Raw genomic sequence first — 16,649 nt, 5'->3', positions numbered from 1 at the left:
TTAGTAAAGGTATTAGCCCAGCTATTGTAGCCAAACTTTCCTCAAATAATTTTTAATACATAAAATAGATATCTTCATAGTGTGCCCTAACTTGTTGTGTGATGTAGCTGTTAACCATTTGCTATATTTCATTTCAAATATGTCATTGATGGAAGAAGTGATTCCTACATACATGTGTATAGAATTGGTCTGTCGATTTGTATGTCTCTGGATGAAAGGTGCAATATAGTCCTTGCCATGTTCCACACAATCAGACACACAGAGGCCAAGGACATTATCCCTTGTTTTCTTTTGCTGCACGTAAGAGGGACTGTTAATAAATTGGGGTTAAGCTTCTTCAGCTACTTAATTTGAATTTGACCCCTGTTATATTCACTTATTTTCTATATCTTGTTGATTCATCTGGGCCTTTGGTGCCATTGGATTCTCATCACATTGAGGGCTGCATGTTAATGTTACAGACATTTAGACAGGTGGTTGTTGTTGGTTGCCAGAGCATCTTCCAGAATGCAGCCTGCCTTTATGGCTGCCAGAACTCCTTCTTCCTGTTTGCTGATAGTTACATGTTCTTAATTTAGGCACTTACATGGCAGAGAATGGAAAAAGTTGTCTGTCTTTCCATTCCTGTGTGCTTGAGCTCTCTAGAGAGCTAAGTGATACCAGCTGCAGATTGGGAAGAGCCACTGAAAAAGAAAGGGATGACAAAGTACTATAGCCTGATTACCACCAGCAATTGATGTTGGCATAGGTTGATATGGACATGCCACTGCAGGTCACATAAGCGCCGTGCTGTGGAAGGAATAGAACCTTCAGCATTACAGACTCTGTTATCAGTGTCAGCAGGCATGCTCAGATATACGGAGGCATGGGCATTTTTTAAAGCTGACAATGAAGATTTTCCTGTAAATTGTTTGTCACTTGAAGAGTTTGTATATGGGCAATAAATCTCTTACAGGTTGCATTCATTGCAAGATCCTTTTGTTTAAAAGTGATGATCAACATATAAGACAATCATGGATGTGATCTGCCTTCTGCCATCTGTTTTGTGCTATATACTTCAATTTATGTCTAGAAATCTATAGCACATGGAAACCTTTATTTCAGACAAATATTGTATGCTGGTAAAGAGTAGTACAAGTGGCATTAGGGCAATGTTATTTAAAGATGGAAGAAGCAGGAAGGTTGATGTTCATTGACTGCCCTGTGCTGTAATGCTAACGGATCTTATTAGTTAAATTGGGTCTGTCTGGTCAATACTTGAGTGAGAGGCTTCCAAGAAAAACCTAGGCATGGCAGGAAGTGGTGTTGGTGATTCGGTAAGTGGTACACTTCCATTTGCGTCGGAGCTGAACTGGAGCCCAAGCATGGTGTTAGTGGCATACTGTAGTTCTGGAATTACCATGAGACATAAAATGGGGCTCTGGACCACTTGTGGTCATTAAAGATCCAATGGCAGTTTCTTAAAATTAGACTGCTAACTCCAGTGCACCAGCTAAATTTAAATGTGGGATGTTGCATTTTGCCTACATTCAGTAAGTTCCCTCGACCATTTTAAATCAAGTTTCAGGGTAGCACCCATCATTATTAAACAGTGAAGTGTTGTCAAGGTTTTTCCCCCACTTTGAACTTTAGAGTACAAGAAGTGGGGACCTGCATGAACACTTCTAAGCTTAATTACTAGCTTAGGTCTGGTACGCTGCCACCAGCCAGAATTTAGTGTCTGGCACACTTTCTGTTCCCCCAAAACCTTCCCTGGGGAACCCGAACCCAGACCCAAACCCCTTGGGTCTTAAAAACAAAGAGGAATTAACCATCCCTCTCCTTTTCCCCCCAGACTTTCCCCTCCCTGGGTTGTCTTGAGAGGCTTCACACTGATCCAAACTCCTTGGATCTTAAAACAAGGAAAAATCAATCAGGTTCTTAAAAAGAAAGCTTTTAATTAAAGAAGGAAAAAGTAAAAATTATCTCTGTAAAATCAGGATGGAAAATGCTTTACAGGGTACTCAGATTCGTATAGACTAGAGGGACCCCGCCCCCAGCCTTTGATTCAAAGTTACAGCAAACAGAGGTAAAAAAATCCTTCCAGCAAAAGAAACCTTTACAAGTTGAGAAAACAAACATATGACTAATCCGCCTTGCCTGGCTATTACTTACAATTTTGAAACATGAAAGACTGACTCAGAAAGATAGGGAAAACCTGGAATGATGTCCCATCCCTCTCAGTCCCGAGAGCCAACAACCAACAAAAAAAAAAAAGCACAAACAAAGACTTCCCTCCACCAAGATTTGAAAGTATCTTGTCCCCCTGTTGGTCCTCTGGTCAGGTGTCAGCCGGGTTTACTGAGCTTCTTAACCCTTTACAGGTAAAAGAGACATTAACCCTTAACCATCTGTTTATGACAAGTGTACTCTCTGGTGCTTCTGGAATTTAGAAATTATGGTATTTCCTTAGATTCAGATTATTTCAGGGCTAAGACTTTTTCGTATTTATTTATCTGATGCCTAACAAAATACGGCTCTGCTCCCATTTTAGTGCCACCTATTGGTACCATATTATAAACATTGCTGGCATAACTCCATTGTAGTAAAGGAATTTGATCTTAAATAACAATAATGATAAATATTTTAATACTGGAATCTTGATAATTAAGCTGATCAGATCTCTGTTTTTATTGTAGATATTGATGAATGCAGCACCATTCCTGGAATCTGTGATGGAGGAGAGTGTTCTAACACTGTTAGCAGTTACTTTTGCAAATGTCCACCTGGTTTTTATACAGCTCCTGATGGCACAAGATGTATAGGTGAGTATAAAACCATGTCTTGGAGTAGTAGATGCAATTGATATACATATATCCATAAAAGTAGATAATATCATACAAAAATATATTTAATAACCATAGGAGCTCTCTTGAAATCCCTCTTGAGAGCAAGTGCCCACAGCCATCATCAAAAGATTACTTTTCTGTTTTCTTTCTTTTTGCTGTTGTAGCTAATGATACCTTGCAACTTAATACAAAGTCCATGTGGCTGTTCCCTTTCTGAAATCATTTGATATATTTAACTAAAAAGATAGGTAATGATATACAGTATTTACCATAGTCATCCCTTTTCCTCTCTCCTTTTTTTGTGATCTTTCCCCTCTTCTTCTTTTTATTCAGGGTTTCTCTATAAAGCTGTTTAAAAAAAGTGTGTTGCATTAAAATGAGCTGAACTTGTTTTACAGGGTTCCCTTTATTTTCCTATTCTCCCACATTAATCTTTGTTGCAGCATGTGTTTCATTGCATGGTTATTTTAAAGAAACAACCCTAAGAAATAAAATCATACACATAGAAATTTGAAACATTGTCAGTCACAGTCTTTATAGGTTTTATTCAAAATGTTTTTCGTTAAAGAAAATAATGTGTAATGACTTTAATCAGCCTGGCTGGTGGCTGCTATCTTTGAAGTGCTTGCAGTAGTTTGATTTTTGTGACATTCCCAGTGTGATGATGCTGTTGTGTCTTACTTTGAATGTGATGAAATGGATATGACCCTCCAAAGCAGTCTTTGTGTCATGTTGCATCACATAATGCTCCAAAGCAGTATCTCTGGAGTTGCTACTGTGCTTCCAGACAAGGTATCGGGGGTTGCCATAACTCACTGACTGACACTTTGGTGTCATGGTCTCCAAAGTACAGTGCACTGAAGTAACACTATTTTTGGGAAGGATATAATCTGCCTGCTCCCTGGTACTTGGAGACTGATGATATCCCCAGTCTAGAATAAGATCCGTATGTTTCCAACTCGGTCAGGTATTTTAGGATGCACCATAATTTCTTGTCTTTCCTTTAAACTTATTGCAGGTATGTTGTTCTCTATTCAGTCCTGAAACCCAGAGCCTTCATAGTCATTTTCAAATTAAATGAAAATTAAACTTCCATGGTTTTGGCTGGTTTATTTAAAATTCTAAAAGGGTCTGAAAACCAGGCAGAATAAGACAGTCTCCCTATATTAGCATCTTTCAGAAGAGATCAGTTGGTAAAGGACAGAGCGGAAAAACAACTCTTGAAAGGAAAGTATGGAGAGAGAGTGAGTTTTCCAGAAAAAAGTGCTTTTCCCTAGAAATTTGGGAAGACATTAGTTTAGGACATGATTCATTGTGAAGGTTGCCATTATACTTTTGTATATGTTCAGAAATGTATTTCCTTTAACAGTATCTCTTACACTATCAGACACAGTATTTGTTTATGTACTTAGGTGGTAGTTAGAGAGTTCAGAATGCACCTGGTCATTGCTTTTCTTGCCTTGGACAAGTAGCTCCTTAAGAACTGCGCTGCTCACTAGATATTCTATATATTAGATGCTTGTTTACACAAAGCAATGCAGACTGCTATAGAGATGATATAAGACGTGTATTTTCCCTTCAGTATAATATTAGTTAATAATATTTTGAATTTAACTCACTAGTGTAGTGCAGATTCTGCTGTTCTGTAGATACTGTGCAGTCAAGATTGTTGATGCCATCACTCACATTAGATTCCTTCAGATTTTCAACCATACTGTCTGCTTCCTCCTTCCCTCTATTTCCAGGCTAAGTAGTTTAGTTTAACAATTGGATATTGAAGTGATGACAGGAAGCAATGTAAATGATATACCAGGCCACGAGCCATCATTAACATTCGGCATCACGTACAAGGAAAAATGTGCTAAATGTGAAGCACTATTAATTTTCTGCACATAGTTTAGATTTATGTCTTAATTTGCAAGCTGTGCATTTGCAGTATTAACAAGGATATTGCCAAAATCTGCATTAGAGCCAGGCAGAACATTGTCTTTATTTAGTTATAATATGTCTGTCCTCAAGTAAAGAGTGTTAGATAAATGTTAGCCAACGGGTCTGGGGAGGAGGCTTCTGGGTCTACAAATAAAGGGCCCTGGTTTAAGGAGCAGGGCTTAGAACCACTTCTATCCTCACCCTGTCATCCTTTCAACACTTCCCCCAGCCTCATAATTCTACAGTCAGAATGAAACCTAACAAAGAAATTAATGTAGCAGGGAGAACATTACATAGATGTTTCATTGGCTCAGTCTGAGATTCATTTTAACATTGTAGCTCATGGGACAACTTTTGGGTTGTGGATGGAAAAAAAAATTGAGAACCCATGGGCTAGATGATCTAATAAGTCTTTTCTATCTCAAATTTTCCTGATTCTGTGGTTTGAATTGAAATTAGTTCTAAAACTTGAAGCAATGGCTGACTGTCTCCATCGGCTGTAGTACCGCTAATATCTTTGTTTAGGATTCCAGCTCATGAAAGGCAAAACCATTACAGACTTTCTCATCAGATCATTGAATATCATCAGTTCCCTCAAAATAATAAGGAATTTCCTTGGATTTTTATACAAACTGTAGTATCTCATCTGCTGAACTCTGGATAACTGAGATGCTGGACAGCAGAATCTGCCACATCCTCGATAACCAAAACACTTTATTTAAGGACTGTTGCATGCTGATAAGATTACGTCCATGTTTTTCTCCTACATTTTGACAGTGAGCATTCTTCTGCTTTAAAAACTGCCTGGTTTATCGTGCAACATCAAATCATGCTACAGCTTGTTTTAAGTTGAATTACGTTAACATGATGTGACACGCTGAAAGAATTACTCAAAACTGCAGATTGTATCAGAGACTTTGAAAAGGTGTTTGGATGTTTTTCTTTTCCCCTCAAAGATAGGAGTTTTTTGTAAAATGTCGCAAGAGCTGAGAAGGTGAAATCCTGGTATAAGCTGTTCTTTGTAGAACACATGCTAGCCCATTTTAGATATGAAGCAAACACGTCTCCATGAGCAATTCGATGGCACCTGTTGTAATTGTATTGTAATTTCTTGCTCTGCCATCTATATGTAATTTCAGTCATCATTCACTTCAGCTTCGAAAGCCAGGATTAATGAGAAATAAATTAACGTGTAGCCGTGGGAGCTATAGTTTGTTTGTTAATGTACATCCACAGCCTTTAAATTAAAGCTGAAACGATGATTTGATGCTGGTTGTAATAATGTTGACAATTATAGCACTATAGGGCTTTTCTGTGAAGGCGCTGAAACACTAAATATTGAATAAGCTTTTTCTTCTTTCTCCTTTTTCTCCTCTCCCACACTGTTATACATTTATTATTTTATTACAACGTGGGACTCCTAGCTGAAGAAGTTTTTTTCACATCACGTTTTCTTTGGTTTTACTTCCTGTAGGGTTTGCACCTCTGAATTGCACTTTAGCTTTCAGGTTTCAATGAGTCTAAGAACTCACAGCAAAGTCTCATAAAAAAATCATGGCACTCCACCTGGTTTTGAAATGAAACCATAAATCTGCCAGTGGTATGATGACTCACAAGTGGGTCCAAGCTGACACAAAAGGTTGGGAACCTCTCTGTATTGCCATCCTTAAACCAGGCCCCAAATATCACGAGGTTGGCTTAAAATCATGAGATTTTGAGAATAATCCCTTGGGGTTCTTTTTATTTGCTTGCTGGATTTTGAGTCCTTCTTGTTCACGTTTTCAAGCTTTACTCTGCAACTATTAGGGCTAGATAATTAGGGCTTTTTAAAATGAAAGAAGAGATTTTCGCATCACCTCACTTCAGGACCTTTAAAGAAAACTCTAAACTTATTGAGACTTACAGTACAAATCCTGAGAGTTGGCAACACTTGAGAAAATTGTGCTGGGTTTTGAATTTTTAAAACCCCCAACCTACCAAATCTCACCCAATTTCTTGTTTTGTTCTCAATTTTTTAAAATTAATATTACTGATACTGAATCAATCCTACTCAACCAAGCAAACCGATACGTTTGCTGTCAAGGCAGCATTAGGAGCAATAGGCACTGGATTTGTAAATGAAAGATGCACTTTTTATCGGGCTGATCTTTCCATGTGCATTTTTTTCCTCCTGTTAGATGTACGTCCTGGATACTGTTTTTCTTCTCTGACCAATGGCCGTTGCGGCAATCAGCTCCCCCAAGTTTTAACTAAAATGCAATGCTGCTGTGACACCGGACGATGCTGGTCTCCTGGGGCAACGAGTGCCCCTGAAATGTGCCCAATCCGAGCTACTGGTATGGATCATTTTGCATTCTTACAGTAATGGTTTAGCACTTTCCTATTCAGTTATCCTGTTTTGTGAGTAATGTTTGCAGTGTAGACTTATGAATCTTACGAAAAGGATTATGGCTAGTGATGAGTAATCTCTAAAGGACTGGATGTTCAGCCTTAACCTAAATTTTAGGCATCCTTCTCAAAAACCCTGTCAATAGGCACAGGCTACTCCCACTGCAATCCTGTAGTAGGCTCTAGTTCCTTCCCACCTCTCCTCTCACCATGACCTTCCGGTAGTCTTTATCTCCCTTTGTCCTGTCTCTCAGTCTTCTGATTGGCCCCTTTTCTCTGAAGACCTGCAACCACTGAGGATCCTTTCATTTAAACCATGTAATTCCTCACCTCTGGTCCTGACTGTCACTGAATTCATGCGCTCTGCAGTTATTTGGCTTACACTGCATTGAGTGTCCCAGAGAACATGACATATGGACTCAGCGCTGGCTAGGGCCCAGCAGAGTAGTAGCACAAGTGTACTGTGAAACCAAGTGGAAAGGGCCAGAGGATGGGGGTCTGTTGAAGGGTGTTTAGGAGAGAAGGTGGACTGAAGGCCTACTGGAAAGTCACAGGAAAGAAGAGTGCAAGAGACTTGAGGAAGATTACAGAGAGGGAGCTCACACTAGATCAGGAGCTAGGGAGAGGGAGGAGGCTAGAGAGGAGGTGGATTGGTCTCTTTCTGCAAAGCAATGTAAAATGAAAAAATTTAGGTTTGCTTCACAGGATAGCGGAATGTTTACAATCCCTATTATTTAACTGGTTGAGTGAGGCAGCATGATCTAGTGACGAGAGCAGGGTTCTAAGGTCAGAACCTGGGTTCTCTTCCTGGCTCTGTCACTGTCTTATTGAGTGACTTGAATGATAATACTTCAAATTCATATAGTACTTCACATATTCGAAGCAGTGTACAGACAATGATTAGAATTCTAGACTAGTACAAGCAAGTATTGCTCCCTGGCTAAGGTAGGTTAAAATAGGATGGGGAGCTGTAGGAAAGTGCTTTTTCCCAAGACAGGGGGGAAGAGTGGGAGTTCCCCTCTGCTTTTAACACCGTGCCCGCTTTCCCTTACACAACTCCTGATTTATTCCCATTTAACAGCTGAAAAAACTGAGGCAGAAAAGTGATTTGCCTAAGACCACATAGAAAGTCAATGGCAGAGCAGAATTGAGAACCTACGACTTCCCGACTCCCAAACCTGTGCTAAGTCCGACAGCTCATGCTGCCTTGGGCAAGTTTTTTAACTTCTTTGTGCTTCCCTTACCAGAAAAGGCCTTAAAGACAGAGTAACAGCGTGTGGGGTACAGTGTAGCTAAATGCCACAGTGAAAAATAGGTAGCATCCACACTGCGGTGTGTAGCTGCACATGGCAGTGAAAGGCTCTGTCAGGGAGGAAGCAGTGGAGAAATTCTCCAGGAGCCTTTTCTCGTTACCTCTGCCATGCCAGAGCCTTTCCCCACTGTCAGTCTTTCACTGTGGTGGGGAAAGGCTTTAGCATGGGGGAGTCTTCAGGACGTTAAAACCAGCAATGTGGATATGGGAAGAATGTAGCATGTCATGTGTAGAGAGCCATGCAGGGTACGTACCCTAAGATTCTAGCATGTCTCTACTCTACTCACCTAAGCGGTGTCTCACCTTCTACACGGCTATTTATACACATTTCAGGGGCTTGTGAAGTATCTGTACTGTACATGCAGCCGTAATGTAGACCTAACCTAAAATGAAATTAGTAATTTATAATTTCCTTTCTAAAGTGCTTTCAAATCCTCCAGTGAGAGAAGCTAGATACACACATGGGCACACACAGCACTATCAATAGTATTACAGGCTCACTGATTTCTAAATATGTCCTAAGAGTGAGCCCAAATCTAGGAATTTTAGGGCTGTCAGTGAATGACATTGGTGAGGCCAAGTCTCTCCAACTTGGATAAGGAAATTTAATGTAATACAAAGCAGAGCACTGGTTGCATAACCAGGCAGTTGCTTTTTCAATGTGGGCAGCAGACCCTCTTGCAGCTGTTACTATAAAATAGGCTGTTTATTGCTGGCAATTATACATGGAGATTAGAGTTCCAATAAAAAGGCTTGCACTGTATTCTGTTGCATACCACAGCAATAATTGTTTATACCGAAGGGCATGATTCACCATTAAAACTATAAATACTTTTAAATAGGTATCTAAAGTGTTCAGCCTAGTAGGTCCACATCTCACCTAAGCACTTCGTAGTACTGTCTCTTGGCTCCATTGGGTAGATTGCTAACAGGGGTGGTGTGATTTGTTCTAGTAGAGAGGGGCTGCTCTAGTAATGTGTTATACTCAGCTACTTTGCTGATAAACCACCAGACTTTAAAATACAGTATTTCCTCTCTCAGAAACTGGTGTAATTGCTTGCATATAGCTTTTCTATCATTGGTATTCTCATATAACTAGATTCCTGCTAACTGTGATAAATTTTAAAAATATTGTGATCCAATACTAACAATCTCTCTAGTCTCGCCTGCTTGTCCAAGAGTAGCAAAACAAATGCAGTGGATCATGACAGGAAAAAGAGAATCTTAGGTTAATATCATATTTAACAAATCTGCTCTAACGTATTGAACAGCATATAAGATGTTGGACAGTCAGACTGAAAACTAAAGCATTCAGTCTAACTTTCCTGGCAGTGTCCTTAGGAACAGGTTATAATTTGTATGTACAGAACACTTAACATAGTATACGACTTAATTTTTTTAGGAATTAATTTATCTTAGAATCATTTTCACTGAACCCTTTCATTATTGCCCCAAAAGCCTTTTGATTTGCACACTGTTTGTATATACGTGTTTTGTGGACTTGATTGGAAGGTCAGTTGAAGATGTGTCCTTGTGATCATCAGTTGTACCATCTTGAAAATATATATAAAATCACTTTACATATTATAGGTTTTGTTAATGTAAATTATCTAGCCTTCAAGTTCACTCTTCTTATTCTGGGCTAATAAAGGGATTTACAACTTGAGATGCTAATAAGAGACAAAAATAAAACCCTGGAGCCTTAAAATTTCACTTGACATACAGGAAAGGTTTTTCTTTTTCTTTTCACAGAAAATCAGTGCTTTTCTGTGGAAGTCAGTCTGCAGGACAGGCCAGAATTTTAAGGACTTCAGGATGGTAGTTAATTTGGGACCTGGTCCAAAAGTTCTTATGGCCCATTGAGTTCGGCAGAGGTTTTGCCTGAAAGGGACTAAATAAAAAGAATATGATTGGTTCCCTGATGCCCCCTCGTGGCAGTGTTCTGATGAACTGTGTACTAAATTCTACTTTGCACTGGAAGGACGATTCACAGAATGAGGTCCTCTGTTACGAAATAAGTTCACTTGGTCTCCATTTTCCAGGAGGGTATTTTGTGTGTACTGTCACCAGACTGAAGTGCTGTGTATTCATGTTTCAGAGGAATATCGCAAGTTATGTGACCTAACGCCTGGGAGACCTCTTCCTCCAGAGCGTCCTCCAATCCTTCTTCCTGAGAGATATCCTCCTGAAAGATATCCTCCTCAGATTCCTGTGATACCATCTCGGCCAGGCATTGTTTTTCCACCACTTCCATCCCGCGGTCCTGGTAAGAATTAAATATTAGCCCTTTCCCTGCAGGATACTGGGTCTTTATCACGTTAAAAATGTGGATTTCTCAGGAGCAGTGTGCACACTCCTATTGTTGCTGTCTTGTGCTTGCTTTGGGTGGTTGCATGTGCATTGACTGGGTTTCAGAGTAACTATGTCCTGTTTTCCCTGTAACCAGGCCCCTTGTGGTAACTTGCATTCTCTGTAACATTATCCCCTCTTAATTAGGTACCATCTTTACTTCTCCATTATATTTACTGTGGCCTATATGCTGTGCTGGTTGTCATTTTTAAGACTTGATCTTGAGCCCAACTGCATGTTTGCACAGGAGAGTAAGGAGTATAATGAGCTTCCCCACTCCACTGTGCAGGCTACTCATTTTGCAAGTCCTTGCTGTCACAGTGCAGGGCAGCAGCACCTGTATTCCCCCTCTATGGCCTGGCACCCACTTTAGGATCATGGCTCCTCAGCCATCACCTCTCTTGGGCAGAGACCTGCATCTCTCTCCCTCCTGACCAGGGTTTTTTCCAGGCTACACAGTTCCCTGTCTACACTGTGATATCCCCAGCAAGCCAGACTGCCCAGTAAGCCAGCGTTTGCTTTTTGATTTCTCTCCAGAAGTTATGAACAGTGTAATTGCCCAGCTATGAGTTAGCACCCAGCTCTTTATAAGCAAGTATATTTATTCTTAAGACTAAAAGCATTACAGAGAAAACATATTAAAAACAGTAGAAGAACCCACACACATACTATAAAGCTTACTACAGGTCACCCTGATTCCAACCTCCGTGCTCTGGTAGGTGTCGGTCCCTCAAAACCCACAACTGGGATTTCCCTGTGGTTACAAGTTCATAACCATCTCGCATTCAGAACCAGAACAGCCACAATAGTTCAGTCCTTCCTTTATACAATTTGGGACTTTGATCTTGGCCTCATCCAGCAGGTGATCAGCAGACAATGGACCACTCTCCAGGCTGGGATTTTGCGTAACGGGAGGTAGGGAATTAGCATTCACCTTCCTCTACATATTCACCAGGAAAACCACTTTACACATTTTGTGCCAAACGTCCATTCTTGTGAGGCACGTTGTTCAATATAGTTCATTGAATCTCTAGGTCTCACATCTGTCACATCCTCTCCCCCCCGTGAGAGGTTTCGTAAAATCCCAGCCCGTGGTAGTACATTGATACAATGAACCGCAAAGATGAATGCAGTAAGGTCTCCCAAGGATAGGGCAGGAAATCGCTCTCTCTCACACTTGCGTGAGGGAGAGAAGCTGCTGCTGCCAGGCTGCTATTTCCGCTGTTCCTTAGGTGAGTGGGGATTGGGCAGACTGGTGTGGGGAGAAGGTGGAACCAAAGCTTCAATTCACCATGGCTCACATACTCATCCAGTGCGCTGGCCTGTGCAAGTGAGCCAGTGTGAAGAGAGAGGTAAATGGTGCCAAGGAACAGGCTAGGGGCAGGTTTAGGTATGTCTGGTGCAAAGAGAAAGCAGGAAAAAGAACTCGGACTTTCAGGGTGTCAATTCATTCCCTGTCTTGTTTCTTACTCAGGCTCGTTTGCAAAATGCCAATGCAGCCCACAGTAAGCACTTGCCAACTGGTACCACATAGTTACCACGGTAATTTTCTGAGTTTCTGTCCAATTCCTAGTGATAAAAATGGAGATATTTGAGGTACTGTGCTGTTGTGTTGCAGCTGTTGGTTAATGCTGACTTTTTATAATCCCTATATAATATCACATACCTACTTTACTACTTATGCATCTGTGTATGTATAAGTGGGTTTAGCCCTATATGTTGTGTCCTGCAAGATGGGAAAGCAGAATTATAGATGTCACCATCAGAAAGTCAACATTTACCAGCCAGTCTCAAAGAGTGCTGTCTGGGACATAGCGCTGCTTTCCTGCACTTAGTGTTATCCAAGTTCTTGTCTAATCTATATGGTGATGGAAGGTAAATGTTAACTTCTAATGGGGAACACTGTATGAGTTGTGTATTACAGAAAATCATGATTATAACCTGTTCATCTACTTTTGTAACTCTTTCATTTCAGTGGTCTTGCCAGTTAATTTCACTGACTATTGCCAGCTATTCAGACATCTTTGTCTTAATGGGCGTTGTATTCCAACTCCTGGGAGCTACCGCTGCGAGTGCAACAAAGGATTCCAGCTGGATGTCAGAGGGGAATGCATTGGTATGGGATTTTTCTTATGCTCTGTAAATGAGACAGTGATAATTGTATTAAATTATTTTCCTGTCCCATACGATATAAAGGCCTTCATTCATTTCTTAATAAAACAAAACAAAAAAACAAACAAAAAAAACCAAAAGCAGGCTCCGTGTTTATAATGGCTGTAACAGTTAATTTGATTTCAAATGTAAGCACATATTTATAGTAGTTTTACCTCTAGTATGTTGCATGTAAAAACAAATAAACCTTGTGATAAATTAAGTTCTAATTATTCTAAGTATGCAAAATGAAGCACATTTTTTTTTTTTTTTAGAAATATAATGTGGTTGATTGTGGTTAAAACGTAATCAGTTTAAAGAGTTGCCTGCAGCTTAAATATGCAATTTACAATCACAGATTAAAGTAACATTTATAAAAATAAGATCAGAAAGTTTAGATTGCATAGATCTTCTACTAATAACCGCATGTATAACAATGTGTTTACGTGAGTCCTTTTGCATTTGTCTATGAATAGCAACCTGATTTAGAACGTGCAGTTGTAGAGGTTAGTCCAAATAATTTTAAAATTCAGTTTATTTGAAGCTATAACATGTATCTGGGAAATATTGTTTGACTTAGTATCCAATACCTGCCTAGAACTTTTGAATATGAAATGCATTTTGTATATGAAATGCTACATAACATAGAATTACATAGATGAGGAAAAAATATTCCTAATGTTTGAGTATTGCATAATAGAGTTTATAAAAAAATTGTTTTTCTTATGTAAAATAAACTAATAAAATAGCCCTCAGGCCTGAATACCTACCAAGCAATGTCTTACTAAAAATATACTGTCTGTATTTTACAGATGTTGATGAATGTGAGAAGAATCCTTGTATTAGTGGAGACTGTATAAATAACCAAGGATCCTACATATGCCAGTGTCGTGCTGGATTTCAGAGCACACTAACTAGGACAGAGTGTCGAGGTGAAGTACAGTATTATATACCTAGATGTACTCCTGTATACACACTAAGGAGGGGAAATATTTATTGTTCTTAAGCAAAGTTAAACATATGAATTTAATAAGAACTTTTAAAAATAAATTAAATACTTGAGTAAAAAATATTCTTTCAAAAAGGCTGACCCAAACTTACCTGATAGTTGAGTTGGTAGCGCAAAGTACTAACTCTTAGAGGAGGCTAGGACTATGAAAAGACATTTGGGCTTGGAAGGAATCTACCTGGCAGCACTACCCCGAGATACAAGATTCATTTTTCACCACTCTCAGACATTCCTGGTCGGTGCTGGGATGTGAATTTGACTTTAAAAGTGGATCTGTTCCCTTGCTAGTTAACTGATAAGACACTTCTACTGAGAGAGCATTTGACTACTCTGTGAGGACATGATTGGGATATATTAGAGGAAGAGAGCCTTGCAAATAAAATAGGGTGAGTTTGAATGCTCAAAGATCCAGGTCTGCCTTCATCATATTTCCCTCTCTGTACAGAGAAGAGGATTCCCTAGCCATGCACCCACTCTGAATTTGAGTGCGGTATGGAGATGACTGAAACAAACAAACAAAAATAAATAGGAAGGTCTCAAATTCTCCCCAACCTTCAATGAGTAGCTTTTAATGCCTACTGAAAAGTCCTCATGAAGTGGAAAACTTTTTTTCTTTATGTTAATTTAAAGTTATTACCTGGGATAAGAATCTGCCTCATCAACTTCGTTTTCACAAGAATCATTTGAACTGTTTCTTCAACAAACCAATTGAATACATTTAGTGACCATGTTGAATGACATTACAAGGAGACACAAGTGAATTCACGTAAAGTGCAGTTCTACTCCAAAAAGTGACTGGATGGGATCCTTGCCACCTTCCAGCCCCTTTGGTACTACAATAGGATCAGACTTCCAAGAGTACGAAGGGACTCAATAATTAAACCCAGAAGGGGATTGTGAGCAGTCACTACGGAACGTAAGGCTGCAGTGACTGTTTTTAGGGTGAACTATTGTGTACCTTTCTGGGAGGCCAGGATTTGGGTCTCCATTCTCCTGTCTCTTAACCCCGTACGTGGCTAAGCAAAGACCAGTTGCTGATGAAAGTCTGGGAGGTAGGGTATGTCTAAACTAAAAACGCTACAATGGCACGGATGCAAATATGCCACTGTAGCGCTTCAATGTAGATACTTAACAGAGCGACGGGATGGGTTCTCCCACTACTGTAGGTTGTCCACCTCCCCAAGAGGCAGTAGCTAAGTCAATGGAAGAATTCTTCCTACAGCTTCTGTACCCTAGGACTGTCTATACCAGGGGGCCAGCTCAGCTTAACTATGTGTCTCAGGGCTGTGGATTTTTCATGCCTCTGAAAAGATGTAGCTGTGGCATTATAACTTTTCAGTGTAGACCAGTTCTTAGGGTACTCTGCATTCTGCAATAGGAAAGACCAAATGAAGTGAAGATAATCACCAAAAGCAGTGGTGTCTAAACCAGCAATTTATTATATACAGCATGGGTGAACCTTAGCACCTGATAAGGTCAGAATTGGATACTCTTAACATGATTACACATAGCAGCCTCAAGAAGAAGTCAGCCAGCACTTTTATGCTTGGTTAAAGATATATTATCGGACACTCAAAAGAAAGCAAAGTTCAGAAATCTCAGTGGGATTAGGGGATCAGACTGAAGCAAAGAATTAAAAAACAAAGCCCAGAGAAAACACCTGCAAGCAGTCCTAGCAGTGTGGGATCGAGAGACTCATGACCACATGCCTCATTGCCAAAAAGCTTGAAAAGAAAGCCACCAGCACTGGTGTGGGATTTTCCTTTCTGACTCAGAAGGACAGCAGCAGTACAAACAGCTGTCTGCAGAACAGTCGGGCATGCAGAAAAAGTGCCAGTGATGTGCACGTATAGGAATATCTGACCTAAGTGTCTGCCAAAAAGCTATGCCAATAGTGTGAGAGAATCACATTATGTCGCTTGGTCAATCGGTTAGTTAAGCAATGGTGAAGTTGGACTTCAGGGAATGAATTTAGTCATGAGTCATCTTTGTTACACTGCTTTAATTTGATTGGTTGTGAATCATTAAACACATAAATATCTAAAGCCTGATGGCCATTGCAGTTAGTGTGTGGTTATTTAATAGGCCCTTTGCAATTCATCACAGCTCTGATTGTCTAGCTGCAGTTTTAAAATATGCTAAAACAGGCAGGACCACTTCTATGCAAAGGACTTTAAGGAACAGTTATTCAAAAGTGTGGCCTGGTCTACACTACGTGTTTATACCGAATTTAGCAGCATTAAACCAATTTAACCCTGCACCTGTCCACACAACGAAGCCCTTTATATCGATACAAAGGGCTCTTAAAACCAATTTCTGTACTCCTCCCCGACAAGGGGAGTAGCGCTGAAATCGGTATTGCCATGTCGGATTAGGGTTAGTGTGGCCGCAATTCTTCGCAATGGTATTGGCCTCCGGGCGGTATCCACAGTGGCACCATTGTGACTGCTCTGGAAAAAGCAGTCTGAACTCGATGCACTGGAACAGGTAGAAAGAAAAGCCCCGCGAACTTTTGAATTTCATTTCCTGCTTGCCCAGCGTGCATGGGAGCGCTGATCAGCACGCGTGGCATGCAGTCCCAAATCCAAAAAAGAAGTTTTTCAGCATGGGGACCCGTACAGGAGATACTGGATCTGATCGCTGTATGTTTTGGGGGATAAAAACAATCTGTTCTATCAGAGCT

At 40.2% G+C, this 16,649-nt stretch overlaps 1 protein-coding gene and 1 long non-coding RNA gene across 2 annotated transcripts in view; one reads left to right on the top strand and one right to left on the bottom strand.

Moving 5' to 3' along the window:
- Positions 1-16,649, top strand: part of FBN1 (fibrillin 1) — a 221,881-nt gene that overhangs the window by 91,942 nt on the left and 113,290 nt on the right. The window contains exons 9-13 of the mRNA XM_032762923.2: positions 2,679-2,804; positions 6,935-7,093; positions 10,556-10,723; positions 12,782-12,922; positions 13,770-13,889. Coding sequence (XP_032618814.1) covers positions 2,679-2,804; positions 6,935-7,093; positions 10,556-10,723; positions 12,782-12,922; positions 13,770-13,889 — 714 coding nt within the window. The remainder of the gene's footprint in view (positions 1-2,678; positions 2,805-6,934; positions 7,094-10,555; positions 10,724-12,781; positions 12,923-13,769; positions 13,890-16,649) is intronic.
- The window catches only part of LOC142047327 (uncharacterized), a 28,405-nt gene that overhangs the window by 6,680 nt on the left and 5,076 nt on the right, over positions 1-16,649 (bottom strand). The window lies entirely within an intron of this gene.

The sequence above is a fragment of the Chelonoidis abingdonii genome, chromosome 9, assembly GCF_003597395.2.
Source record: "Chelonoidis abingdonii isolate Lonesome George chromosome 9, CheloAbing_2.0, whole genome shotgun sequence".
Classification (NCBI taxonomy): domain Eukaryota; kingdom Metazoa; phylum Chordata; order Testudines; family Testudinidae; genus Chelonoidis; species Chelonoidis abingdonii.
Note: the sequence above shows the minus strand (reverse complement) of the source record. Positions and strands in the feature narration are given on the sequence as shown.